Source organism: Plasmopara halstedii (genome assembly GCF_900000015.1).
Source record: "Plasmopara halstedii genome assembly, contig: Scaffold_658, whole genome shotgun sequence".
In the NCBI taxonomy this organism is placed as follows: Eukaryota; Oomycota; class Peronosporomycetes; order Peronosporales; family Peronosporaceae; genus Plasmopara; species Plasmopara halstedii.
In genome coordinates, this window is record NW_020187575.1 from 1,085,883 (window position 1) to 1,100,412 (window position 14,530).

At 42.6% G+C, this 14,530-nt stretch overlaps 2 protein-coding genes across 2 annotated transcripts; one reads left to right on the plus strand and one right to left on the minus strand.

Moving 5' to 3' along the window:
* Nucleotides 1–8,843: 8,843 nt before the first annotated feature.
* On the plus strand, nucleotides 8,844–10,367 carry PHALS_13394 (protein phosphatase; the record flags this gene model as incomplete). The annotated part of the gene is made up of 3 exons (XM_024729143.1): nucleotides 8,844–8,865; nucleotides 9,038–9,102; nucleotides 9,165–10,367. 3 exons carry the CDS (start codon nucleotides 8,844–8,846, stop codon nucleotides 10,365–10,367), a joined length of 1,290 nt encoding a protein of 429 aa, XP_024579549.1.
* A 1,925-nt stretch (nucleotides 10,368–12,292) lies between these two features.
* On the minus strand, nucleotides 12,293–13,372 carry PHALS_13395 (rpsu-divergently transcribed protein; the record flags this gene model as incomplete). The annotated part of the gene is made up of 3 exons (XM_024729144.1): nucleotides 12,293–12,469; nucleotides 12,537–13,044; nucleotides 13,113–13,372. 3 exons carry the CDS (start codon nucleotides 13,370–13,372, stop codon nucleotides 12,293–12,295), a joined length of 945 nt encoding a protein of 314 aa, XP_024579550.1.
* Nucleotides 13,373–14,530: the final 1,158 nt, after the last annotated feature.

Sequence of the window (14,530 nt, forward strand, 5' to 3'; positions counted from 1 at the left end):
GGTCCACCGCGGTATATGGAAAGATTTTTCACTCGTGACCGGAGTGAGCGGGCTACCTAAGTATGTAAGTTTCTTCATATGACATCCGACGGAGCTTTTAACGGCTGGAAAACTTTTTACAAGGGGATACGTCCAAGAAACTGAAAGATGGCGAGATCACCAAAATGGTACAGTTGAAGAGCTGTGATCGTCATTCGTTTTATATCAATTTATCATTGAGAATAATCGCACTGAACAGGGTGTTAGGAGCGGGTCGGTCGACCTAAGTGATTATAGGTGAGTCAACATCCTTTGATGGAGATATATAGCAACGTGCTGGTAAGGGACCCACCATGCGTGTTAATTCCCCCCCCGGGATGGAACAGGACATCGCGAGATTGACTTGGCTCGCGAAACTAACTTTTGCAGCACGTGAAAGTGGCTGTTACCTTGAGAGCAACGTAACGTCACTGACGCTTTTTTCATGTGAATCACGCAGCGGGTGTAAATCAAACCAGTCGCTGTCAGCTTTTTTGGCAAAAAGGCTTCTGCATGATAACAATATGTTTAAAACATTTTGTGTGCACTATTGCGTACTACCATGAAGTTCTGATTCGTGCTTTTGGTAGATTACTGTCTTATCGTCCACTTGTCGCTAAATATACACAATATACTCATGGTATTTAACTTATGATTGGTCTAGCCACGAAACAACGACGTCGGCATTGGCGTCTGCATTAGGGTTGCCGTGCACCTAGCACAGACAAAGCTTTGCATTGAAAAGGAGCGCACAGAGGTTGGGTGCGTACTAGCTACCCTGTAGCTGAAAAAAAAACTGCGGTGGCAAACGCAAAGGTTAAATTTGCTGACTGTAACCGAGAGCGGGCCTAGTTACCTAGGTTGCTGTGTTATTATTTTATGAGCACATATAGTTGATTAATTTTCTAAATTTATGCATTTTGCAATTATTAATTTTTCATCTTTTTTGTTTGATGCACTGCGTGATGTCCACGTGTATCACAAACATCCCTTCATCTTCATAAATGCCGTTAGACGGTACTGATGTTATAAATTTGCCAAAGCGGAACATGTGCTTCGTACAGTCACATAGTATCATCAATTACAATCGTACCGACAGTGCGGGGTGTATGTACACAAGATCAAAGACTTATCCTGTTACACTACGTGTACCACTAGTTTCTTCTCAACGGAGTTCCATAGTCTTCAAAACTAAATACTTTTGTACCCATGTTTTCTTGTGGTTACGCAATAGTGTCACGTGAATATTTGTACTTTGTGCTTTGTGCATAAGTGATATATGTACATACCCGCTTCACCGAGACGTTGACCACGCTTGTGTCCATAACATTTTTGTCACTGTAAGAAATTGCGCAAAAGTGAATGCTCAACGAGCACATACAGAGCTTGGAATTTACTCCACTTATTGTACTCTAAAGGGCACATTCACGTCGGGGGCCTCTCTTGCTCACGTCATTACATAGTTTAGCGAGATCCAGCTGTAGTTGAAGTTAACGACCTTAGAATTAAATTGAGTGAAGCAAATGCTTTCCTGATTAAGGCGGTTGTGGCGAATCTCCAAGTCTGAACACTCTCGGCTTTAAATTAACGGCCGATCTGTTTACTATGGAGGATGCATTTGTTACATTTTTCTCGCCCCTTCGCGGTTTGTGATTTCTATGTACGTCCATCAAGAGATCAAGAGAGGTTACCTGCGACACCCCGCCGCGGAGCTCACGACACCGTCCAGCTTGACACTGAAGGGCTGGGCCTGGTCCAGGGAGCCCAGTTTGTCCATATACAAGCGCAGAAGTTTGACAGCTGCAACCAATCTCATCATGCCGTAGTTATATTTTTATTCGTCCACTTTTTTTCGCCGCGCTGGGCCAGAACCCTTACACGCATATGCGTGCGGGCTTTATGCTGGCACAGATAGTACAACCAGCGCCCGAAAGTTGCTCCGCGAGCGCATTTTGACCGCATAGATAAAATCTAGATAAAATCGTCTCAGAGGGTTGTCTGATAAATTGCGTACCTTCCAAAACGATTGCAGCTCGCGTACTGAACGCTGGCGAAAGTACCGGTCGTAATGACCTGAATTTGCTCTGGCTGAAAAGGCACGTCGTCTCACATATCTCACAGCTTTGCAAATTTGGTTCAGAATTACCGACGTTCGACTTAAATGCCACTACATGTTCGACTTGCAAGGTAAAATTACAATACCAACGTCGAAATGGTCGGTCATCAACTCCAGCATTTCTTGCTATCAGCCCTGCTCGTCTCGAATTTCCACCCGCTAGTGGAAAATGTCGTGCGCTGGCCAATTCTGCGATTTCTCAGTGAAGATAAAGATGACGACTGCCTTAGTCTATAAATGCCAGCGGTGATAGCGTAGTGTTGCTGAAGTGGGCCCTCAAACATTCCCGATTGATTTAAGTGAGGTTAGATCCCTTATGCTTTCACCTTCTTAGTGTAGGCTTCGAGTCGAAAAGGATAACCTCTTCTTAATCGAGCTGCACCCACATTGCACGACGTTTCTGCGACTGTATCCTAACCGCTTTCTGTGCTGTGACAGCATGAAGAGTCTCATCACGTGTCTTTCCAACCGAAACTGAGAAAGGTAAGTCTTTGAATTCGTTCTTTAGGCTAAAATATATCGCATAGAGTGCGGCAATTCAAGTCCATTAGACTCTTTATAGTAGAATGAAGCTCAATAATGAAGGATGGCAGGATGGCAGAGTCGTTAATTCGTCTCCAACAGAGCACTTTACATTCGAATGGCTTGTAAGAGCGAGATTTTGGTATGGCTTCAAACAAAGCATGCAGATAAAAATGTGTGCCCAAATTCTCTTCGAGATATTAAGAGCGTACCGTTATTTCTTAATCGCTATGACCATGAACGGTTTGATAAACAACAGAACTTAATCTTATCGACTGTCGATAAGATCTCTCTAAAAAAATATTTATGGGTATCTCGAGCATCTGCATGTTGCTCATGCATATTCTGGTTCTCAGACATAGCATCGTGCGCCCGGTGCGAGACAAATAATTTTCTTAAAGTCAAAGTATAAAATTATTCTACAAGTTTCTACAAAGAGCATCCAAGCCAATATAACTAAGTCATTTCGAATCGACAGCCAACCCCTCCACTAAGACTAAAGCCACTTCGCGGCATTGACAGCCATTTGCGAGACATGGTGTAAAGCTAATAGAGGTATGTACTTCGCAATTCAGCATATACTGTAAATGAGTGGGCTCAAATAGCTCCTGCATCGCGGTCTATCTGCGCAAATGCTTAGGTATATTCTCTACCGAGCGATTGATGTCTCCCGTTTGATATTCTGTCTGTGAATGGTCAGCGATTGACATGTCCAATTTGGCGTCATGCAGCTTATACAAAGGTTGCTTAAGGTAAGCTGTAACGCGCGGATCTTGATCCGAAACAAGGGACACGGCGATTCATGTTGGCGAAAACATAGTCGGAACTCAACTTGACTGTTCTGCATCCGTGACGGTATCACTGACCATTCTGCTGAAGCTATACAAAGACCGCAATGCCGGCATCATCGGACGCGACCGAATACGAGGTCCATACTTACGGACTGCCCATAGTCTGCCGGTCGACAGACTAGTCAGAAGTGCCGACGCTTGTAATGCAAATTTAACCCCTTGATACACAAACGCGCACATCTGTGTCTGTGAGTAATCCACCTATTCATGTTGAGTCAACAGTATAAAAGCGTTTTGTGAGGAGTATTGCCGTTTCTTTCCAGGATAAGCGCTCAAATGGGTCAGATGTGCGTCGCCTTCTCAAAGGCAGAAGATGCGGTCTTCATGATTAGAAAAGGTCGTATATGTCGATTCAAGAGAATCATTTGGTGTCTTCTGTGACGCTTGAACATGTGTTACAAGCTGTGAAGTACTCCAAGCTGTTGTAGATGGTGATGAAAGTGTCATTGCGATTATGTATCGCCTGTTTGAAGCGGCAGAAACAAACCTCCAGCTTACTACAAGAAGCTTATAAAGTGTGCTTTGGTCAACTTCAACATATTTCTGCTTGGTAATATGCGATTTGCAATCTATACAGGTCATGTATGCAACTTTGCACGCTTTGAATCGACCTAACAAAGAGTGGCAAGTACGTTTTGCCAAGTGTATATTCACGGTAGGATTTGAACTTAGTCGGCTTAAAGAGGTGGTGGATTACTCTTACGTCACCCGAGTATGAACGTTCGCATGTCCCGACGTCGATATCGCCACTTGATGATAGCAGCGGTCAGATGCAACATGTGTTGCGTTGCTATTAAGCCAACATTTTGAAAGTTTGATGCTGCTTTATCGAAGCGCACGGTTGCACGTCTGCACTGCCTTTCCTCCTCTTGATGGATTAGTGTATTACGCATCGACCCACTTGACACTAATACCACGTAGCGAGAAATTCAGGTACAAAATTCTGTAGAAGAGCAAAACTTGGCATTTTTTATGAGCAGTCTAGTAAATGCTGTCCCATGTCGGCATATTTAGTATTATGCTTGTGCATGTAGTTGGCCAGGCCACACTATTTTCTCAATTTTGAGGACAAAGGCGATGGTCAATGGTCTATTTTGATTTGATACCTGTCCGCAGACCATGATAGAGGAAGGCGCTAAGGTGACACTGGTCTAGATCTCAAAACACGTTTTCCGAGCACCTACACTCTAGCTCAGGTTATAAGTATTCAATGTAGCGGCCCACGGTCAAATTCCCGTGCTCTGCACGAACATCAACGAATACGCGTCAACAAAGGTTTATACACAGGACGATGCAAGCGAAACGGCTGCGTCGTCAAAGGAATGAGCAAGACTGTGTGTTAGACCGTTTCTGTTGCATACCATCTACTCCTGAAGCATTTCGTTCGGATCACTCACGCAAGGAGAGAAGATTTCCTGACCCTTGCGAGCAGATGATACTAATTATTAGCTAGCTCAAGAAATTGCAACCGATGATGCTGTTTATCAGCGCTTCCTTTCCAGGAATCGGCGTTTGCGCCTAGAGTGTTGCTATTTACGTTCGGTGTTCTCGGGCTAACACTAAGACTGCGAATCAGTACTACTTTGGGCGTTGCTGACGGTCTAGAACATTTTTACTGAATAAATAGGCCAGTTTTATGCCCTTTATCAACGCTATTGAAGCGTTATGCTCGCGCTGAAGGCTCATCAATTCCCAAGTAGAAACGTATTCGTGACCCACCAAGCTTACATTAGTAAAAACGTGCGTGACGCCTAATTTTTTCGACTTTGAGTTGATCAATATATCATGGCCGCGCCATATCTAGGTTGCAATCATATATCAATCGCAAGTCCGGCATGAAACAACTCTCTACGCTGTCACATCCCACAAAAAGGGTCAAAAGAATCTTTGTCACGTCTACGTTGCAAGACGCACGTAAAGTGTATCCTTAACGCGTACACTCAATGCATCTGTGTGCTATCTACGTTTTTGACAGTCATTCGAACAAGCGACGCTCCTGAAGTCATCAAAATTTTCAAGGCTTCACAAAGCTCGATACCTTGTTTGCTCTGCGCTTAGAGGTATATAGGACAGGGCCACGACGCAAGGAGTCCATCCCAGAGAAAAGCGAGATTTAGTGATAAAGATTGATTTCTATTTTTCCGCATGTTGGTCGTGGTTAACGGGACCCAGCCTTGGAACAAGCGACTCTCTCATATAGGGCGAAAAGGTTGTTAGCACGCAAGGTTTAGATGTTTTGTTCTACATAAGATGAACTTTCTGCGAGTACCGAAAGGCTTACTTGCTATGTACACAAATTCGTCCAGCTTGGCTTGACTGAAGTAAATTACCCTTGGTGCGCACGAAAAGCTTTCACCTCCGTTACCACGCTTAACAAGGGTCATTCTTTGAATTTAATGCAACACCTCCGCTTTCTCAAAAGGTAGAGTAGCCACGAGAGGGCTTGGTGCGAGTTGCTCCCATTCAGAGACGCCCTATAGAGAAGGTTACTTCACCGTCTCCGGGGATGCGCTTGCCGTCATCGCGACGAAAACACCTGGACATATCTCGCCAATACATGCTTTCCTTAACGGGTTGCAATCTTGACTCGCACTTAAATGCTTTACTAGGCGATGCGAATACCGCGACATCAGTCGCTTAGATATGTTATGTGTTGTCTATTACCATTAGCGATCGCACGGTAGTGGCAGGTGTGATGGCTGGTTGCGGCCATCGTGGAGTGTCTTGCCAGCGCATTCGCAAAGCTGTCGAACGCCTCCGGTTATCATTTCACCGCTGCTAGAGGCCAATTACCCGCCAAGATTGCTATGGCGTCGTGGCAAACAAAAGACATAAGGTCTTTCGGCGTGTCTGCTTTTCCAAAGGAAATATCGTCGATCAACGTGTTATACATTCTAACATACAACGTAGTCTCTTCACTACTCAGTCGTCGGATTATGTACAAGGGCTATACTTAATATAAAAAATGATATCAATGAGAGTAAGCCTCATGCACCGACTGCGCGATGCTATGGCTGAGAATCGTGAAGTGCAAAAGTAACATACGTGATAGATATTATGTGGTAATTTTAATGGCGTTTTGCACGCTGCTAGCATACCTAACACATAAAGTGTTGGTAAGCTATAAACTAAGATTCGACATCGCGACCTAGGGTCGTTTATAGTCTTGGTGAGAAAGAGACAAAGATAGATACACATTTATTTGAAGAAAATGGAAAAAGTCGCTATCTGTGGACTTCTTCACGCCATATCCCACTTGAACGAGCCATTAAGATATATATTTCTTTGCTCCTCCGCAATTCTCATTCTAATCTAAAATTGATTTTTGACCGGCAGCTGCCCCAGAGGGATCAAAGAGATGAGCAGAGCTGTTGACAGCATTAATTTAAGGTGAGGTGAACCACCTTGACGTCAGCATCGAGCTTTGTACTTTGCGACACCAAGCAACAAAGACGTTCCAGTCGGACTTCTGCTACACTGAAACTAGCTTCACAGCAATAAGACAGATGAGACGACATGCCTTCTCCCCCTAGTGCGCAAATTGAGTGCGTTACTCTTCGGCACTTACGCCAGCGCTCAGTACTAACGTACAGTTTCTATGCAGATTATCGGGTCGTTTATGCCCCAAGCGCAAGTATACTCGGGAAAATCTTAAGGGTCGGAAAGCGCTCGTTAGTCTCTCTGTTTGAGCGGTGGATGCTTGTATTAGATTCCCAGCTCACAGAAAGCGAAACTTGATGGGTTAAGGTCAAATCAAGACATGATGGGGTCTTCAAAAGCCGTTGTAGCTCTTGCGCTAGAAGACAGACAAGTATGGCTTGCTAAGCCAGGTTTAGCTGTTGACGATGTTATGAGTCGGAAGTCACAACAAGGTAACGGACACGGAGCACGCAATTCATGCAGACGAGAAGCCAGGCTTAGATGCAGTATCGGCTTTGGTATACGGCTTTGTTGCTTGTCTCTCGATGAAGACGGAGGCTACGGGCTACGATGAAAACGAGGAATTATAACGACTGCTTGCAGATATATCAGCTTCCTCATCGAGTTTGGCTCGTTGGTTATCGTCTGCGAGAGCCACGTTTTTCTCGGTGGATCATTAAACAATCTGAAAAAGTAAGATTGAGGACTCACGACTCAAGTGATGTTTGTACAAGCAAGCAGTGGCAGATACAATGAATAAAAAAAGTGGGTGCTCGTAGAGCGCTCACTCATGCGCGATGATCTATAAAGACAATTCTCAGTGCAATACATAACTTTGCGGCAGAAGGATAACCAGAGTACGTAATCTGTATGCACTACACGATCGTCACTATTGTCGCTCGCTCAGACAAAGAAAAGTAAATTTCCAAATAAAAATACTAGTACCAAGACAGCTTGTCACTTTCTCTTTGTGCGCTCTTGACGTATTCTTAACTGTTGTTGACATAACAAATATGTCGAAGTGTATACACTTGGTATATTCTTTTGATCTATCATATATCTGGTATACCGTTTTTCTATATCTGTTTATCTGGTTGATTCTTTAATTTTCTTCTAAAAATATCAGTAATGACTCCAATTTACCCCATAGCTTTTTCTGACAATAACCTCTTAAAATATTCAACTACTAAAAAAATTAACAAGCGATGTTTCAAGTACACACAGTTTCCTTCACTTCATACAACACTGTGGTTTCTAACGGCTACTTGTGAACATATATCCTTGTTTCTGTCCAGTGAATTCCTCCAGTGACGTCGGTTGTTATCACTTTTCCGTTTCCGCAACAATTATAGTAAATCGAGTCATCATAATACTACTTCACTAAAAAATCTTTGTAATATGTTTTCATCGTAGTATACTACACTCTGATATGTCAAAAGTACAAAACAGCCACCGAAATGAAAAGTTACGTGCGGTGACAGTAGCATCAGATAATAGCCCAAAATGGGTATCAGAAGATGGGAAACGTCGCGTTTGAAGTCGTTTCTGGTGACGCCCAACTTAAATGTACGATACTCTCTACATACAGTATCAAAGATTGGAATAGACAAGACGTATAGCACATGTTGCTAGTTGATCAAGTTCGTCTTGGGTTGTAAACTGCACGTGGTTACGCACGTGCGTCTGATTCCAGTGTCGTTAGTAGTTCGAGGGATGTGACCTCGAAGTAAGAACATTTAAAATAGTTTGTACGACACTAAAAGAATTTGGCAAACCTGTACCGTATGTACCCGTTGATTTTTGCGTCATGCAAGTGGTACATACGCCATCTGGCTATACGTGCGAAGCGGCATGTACCTTAAGACTGGTTCGACGTACCAAAAAGTGCAGACGAAACTGCATTGAAACGGATCAAAATGTCCGTGTGGCGTCGCGCATGTAAGTCATGAGCGATCAGACATTCGTTGTATACAAAGAGTCTGCACTGTACGAACGTCGTATCGCGATTGGCTGGCTCTTGACGGAGTGTGCAAAAATACTCGTTTGCCATCCAGCAACCCCATTCTAAGAACAGCAAGGTTGCTCTCAAGTGAGTATTACGACCCCTAAGATCTGTCGTACCCACCATCTGGTACAGGTCATTTTGGTCTTGTACGTACAACATTTTTCGTCTACGTACGTACATTTGTTCAAAAGCAGCAATCATTCGATTCCCCAAACTTACCATGGGCTGTCAGACGTCGAAGGACGCAATGCCATCTAGTCCACAACCTTCTCGTCCAAGTCTCAGTCAAATTTTCTTACAAGCAGCTTCAAAACAACAAGCACGAGATGAAAGTGGCGTGGGAGCTCATCGACTTCCTCGAACTGATTCACATCGTGATGTTTTTAGTATATTTGGTGAACATGGAATGACATTAGAAGCTCATGTTCATTCACCAGATATCAGTCATTGTACACCTGAGAGTCCAAATGGAAGTGTCTTTAGTACAGCAACAACTGCATCAGAGACTGAACGAACACTTGTGTTACATCAACGTAATCATCAATACTTTCCACGATTACAAGTTACTTATGGAGTTTATTCAGATACAGGAATCCGAAAGAAAAATGAAGATCGACAAGCAATTGCATCACGAGAAATTCATCAGGATTTTCATGCATTTTTTGGACTTTACGATGGACATGGTGGACCTGAAGTAGCAGAATTTATTGCTCATCAATTACATGAAAATGTCTTTCATCATTTACAAATGTCAACACCAATGACATGGGAAACAGCCGTAAAAACAGCATACGCAGCTACTGATGAAGCAATTTTTAGTGCTCAATTACCAAGTGGATCAACGGCTGTATCTGTAATTCTTCGACGTACTTCTGCACTTGTTACATCAGTTGGTGATTCACAAATTGTGTTATCGACAAATGGACAAGCGACAAATATGTGTATTGCACATACACCCGAATTATCAACTGAACGTGCTCGTATCTTAGCTGCTAAAGGACAAATTACAAAAGGACGAATCTATGGAATGTTAGGTGTTTCACGTGCTTTTGGTGATATTGATTTTAAAACAGGAAGAGGTGAATTTAAGAAACGATTTAATGGCGACTTGGTCAGTGCGATACCTGATGTTGTTGTTCATGAGATTACAAGTCAAGATGAATTTATGGTTCTTGGTTGTGATGGATTGTACGATGTTATGAAACCACAAGATGTGGTGAATTTTGTACGTACAAAGTTACGACTTCATGGAAATGTACAACATGCTACGGAAGAACTTGTTAGTCATGCTATTGCATTAGGTTCAACGGATAATGTTAGTGCTATTATCATCTGCTTTCATCAATTTGAGCAGGATGTAGTACCAGTTACACCTATTGAAGCCGCACAAGTAGCAGAAGAATCAAAGAAACGTGGGGTTGAGATCGCTTCGTGACTTGATGTAATATAGTAATCGACGTAACCTCTTGTAATATGAAATTAGGACAGAAAATGGGTCTTTTTTTTTAATGGATTTTTTTGACACAATTTGAACATGGGTACAGTTAACCAGCTGGTCTGTGACAATACAAAATTCATTGGCGTACAAAGATGATGACGTCGACATGAAGAAGTTGAAAGAATGACATGATGAGGAAATCTTATCGATATTAAAGTAGACAGTGCCAAGTGGATACACTATGTACGACAATTGCAGCTGTCTCGACAATCTTGATTGACATGTCCATGTCCCACTCTATAGACATGCAAGGCTTTCTTCCTGCAATCACTATTACTAGCTAGTTCTTGTTGGAAATGACGTCGTGTGTTGTAGAACGCTCTTGTCTTTGTTAGGGTATGTTGGGAGTCTGGTTCTCCGAATCTTCTATTCTCCGAATGTTCGTGGAATTTTTAACTGGATAAAGAATTCGTCCACACCGGATGTTCTTTCGTAATTCTGTTTACAGTGCACATGTTCGAAGAATGTCGTACTACTTGTCAATGCCTGTTTCAACCCTTGCCACCGAGATATTCAACAATCAATCCTTGGACCTGGCAGCTTTATGATGCAGTTTCTTGGTACTTCCCATGATCTGAACAACTTTCGAACTTGGACATCATTATTGGAAGGACTAAGAATTCTCGATTTGAAGGGTGAGTGAGTGTAATACATGTACGATGAACAAAGCTTTGTGCAGCTAACAACATCGTGATTCGATTGGTATGATGATTGGCTTTTGTGGTTAGGAGAATGAACAATGATGACCTCGAATCCAAGGAGAGTCGGAAAGGCTTATTGAAGATATGAAGTGGGATAATAATAAAAAAGCAGTGTTTAGTACTACATGTAGTCACTCTTATTAAACGTCAGAAGTAATATTTTTCAAAAGATTAATGTCATGAAGCCATTAAAACCTGACAGAAAAGCTTAGATTCTGTTACTAAGCAACCTTTGTACACTTCACCCGGCAACAGACACAAGCTAGAATGAACCTTGATGCTTTCAAGAGTGACAAAGTGAAATTTCTTGCTTAGATAATTAACAATATTCCTGTTTCAGGATATACGATGGTAAGCAAAGCGTGAGGGTATCAGCTCACGTATTCAGGGTAACTGTCTCTTTGATGCTCCTCCCTCATTCGAACTAGTACTAGTTGTGCGGTCATAACGACTAGACACCTCTGCTTTCACCAAGATCAACATAGCCAACAGCCTACCCTAAATTGTATCAACATACTAAGTGTTCTTGTTCAAAGAGCGATAAATATGCAATTATTCTTGTCTATTTTCAGTATCATAGTTGCTATAACAATTTACTAATTTATTTACTTCTAAGTGATTGGTCAGTCAGCCGTATACTCTGGTCAGGCGAAATATTAAATAGCGCTCATCCAATCAATTAAACTTCCCTTTATTATTCTCACTTTCAACACACTTCTCCTTTTCTTTCATAGTTCTCTTTGATGTAAGAAATTCCATGCTAAAACTGATAGTCACGTACATTTCTTGGCGAATGTGGATGCAAAAATGTATTCAACACACTACTGAGAGAACATAGAATTCATTTACATGCATTGGCATGCTCGCTCGGTGTTCCGTTCTGTTTCGTGGACAAGAAGCCGCTCATAAACTTATAGCATTGCCATAATCACTGGAAGGTGTTTGAGGTTGCAAGTTCATTTCTCTTTTGAGGGTCCCGTGTGCATGTAGCTATAGAGCCATCCTACATCCTAACAAATTAAATATATTTGACTTTAGCACCACGTAATCTATCAGATTGTGCTGCTCATTCAGCTATAATCAAGTGACACGCAAGAAAAAGAAGCTTTATGATTGTTCTTAGGTGCAATCTGTGGTTCTTAACTTGAGAACAAAATGCTCTTATCGCTTGTCAGAAGCACATGTAGCAGCTGATGAAGTCTTTACTCGAGCCATTTTGAAAGAGTCAGAAGCAAGTACTGGCCAAAGATTTTTAGCTTGCAAGGGACCTGCGAGCGATGTCACAGCGGAAAAGACGGATTGAAGGCCAATATTAGCCATTATCAGTGCATCATTTAGCTTGAAGACAAGACAATAAGAAATTAGTCTAATAACAAGATGATCAGAAAAAAAAAGTATCACTTACGTTCTGAGGAAGTTCTCCGAGTGAAATCGTTTCATCCACACGACGATCTAGAAATTCCCAGGTCTCTTGACGATTCGGTGATTTATCGTTTAGCATAAATAGCTCGGTGCTGGCGTAAATGGCCGAAAGAATGGCTCGCTTTGTATACCACGATAAGTCCGTAGACTTGTCACCAGCAAAATACCAAATTTCATCCGAAAGCTTTGCCAGTCTCTTTGCAGTACCAGGTGCATTTTGCGGAAACGCACCAATTGCCATACCTTGCGGCCAGGTCGCCAGCACTGGCTCCAACATTTCTAAACGCGTGCGGACGCCAAATTTCAGGCGTTCAGCTACGGTCATAGCCTGCAGCTTCTCCGTGTTGTTAATTAGTGTCTCACGTAGCTTGTTGAGACACGTGTCCATAAAATAATCAACAAGCTCAATAGCTCCTCGAGAGAACATCCCGTGGGCCACAGATGGATAGCCAAGGTCAATGGCACCAGCTGCTAAGGCTTCAACGGTCCATCTTTCGACATATTAATTAGCCTTCTCAACGCAAAAACCTAAACAATGACTGACTTAAATACAACTTACCCATGCACTGGTACATTGTCCATTGTCTTAGCCAAAATACGCTGCTCTAGGTCCACCGATGATTCAGATTGGGGTCGTTCTTCATTTCCAGCAGTCGTCTGAGTGCTTTGAAGACGATTTTGAGCGAACGTTCGCGCCACCTGTAAATGCTGAAAAACCTTGAATGATACGGAAGCAGTGTGTACAGTGCTACGTTTACTGGCTAAAGCTGTGGCGAGAAAGACTGAGCGACGGATGAAACCACGACTCGACGCCATCATCACGCTCTTCTTACTATTTTAAAATGCTAAATGTCACAGAAAGACGAAAATTTTGGAATCGATGTTTCCAGAATAATTGCAATATACTATAGAATTGAAGCACCATAGCAGCTCAATTAAGTACGACTTCATTTTGGGTGAGCTCTTTATGAACCTAAGCAGCAGGATAGCGACGATCGATCGCGCGATAATAACACCCGCAAGAAGCGGCATCCACAAATAAACACAGGGAAGTTGTATTACTATTAATTCTGCCTTCTTTTATAGTTAAGAGCGTTTCTACTATGGTCTTGTGAATCAATTATGTGATGAGCTAGTACCAGCTTGCCTGCTTTAAATTCACTCGCTTGCATCCATTAGCGCGAGCAGCTAGTCGTCTTCTAAAGCATAGCATAGATCTTCTCAGCGATTTCCCTTTTACTGATTCTCGTAATTTTTATCCTTGCATCATCGCGCTCGACTCTCTCATCCATGAATTGGAGAAACACCAGTCTTTTTAATTCGTAACGAAGTTGTAAACTGTATATAGTCCTTCGGTATTCGAGATTATTTCACTTCCAACATATGCTTGCGCGAGTCCTTGCTCTATCTACGCCTCGACTATGCATAGTTGTTTGATACCGCGTACTCAAACTTCCGGTCTCCGGGAGCATACATCCCCATAAATTCCTCTTGGGCGAGGTTCTGGACGTCTTTTCTGAAAAAGCACACACACGCAGTGCTGAACTAAATCGGTGGCCCGATACGCTACTTATGCGCAAAGTGCTGTAAATGACAGATAGGACGGGAGGACCTGGTGGTTTGAAGGTAAGTTTCCAAGTGAATGCATTCTGCTTGTAGCTATGTAGTTATGTATCATCCGACATTACACCCTCCTACAAATATCACGCCTCCAGTAATGGATTTGCGGTCCTCGGTGTCCGCAGGGAAGTCTGCATCGCTGTAGCCGGTGATAAAACCATCAGGTAAGTCTTTAGTTTGCTCTTGATTTCTCATCTTCAACTTCAAACATTTTGTTCCCTTTAAATATCGTAAAATCCTTTTACCAAGTTGTAAGTCTTGCTCCCTTGGATCATGGGTTCTTCTCGTCATCTTATGAACGGCAAATGACAAGACTGGACGCGTGCAACGCGAAATCCACAACAAACTCCCCGCTAG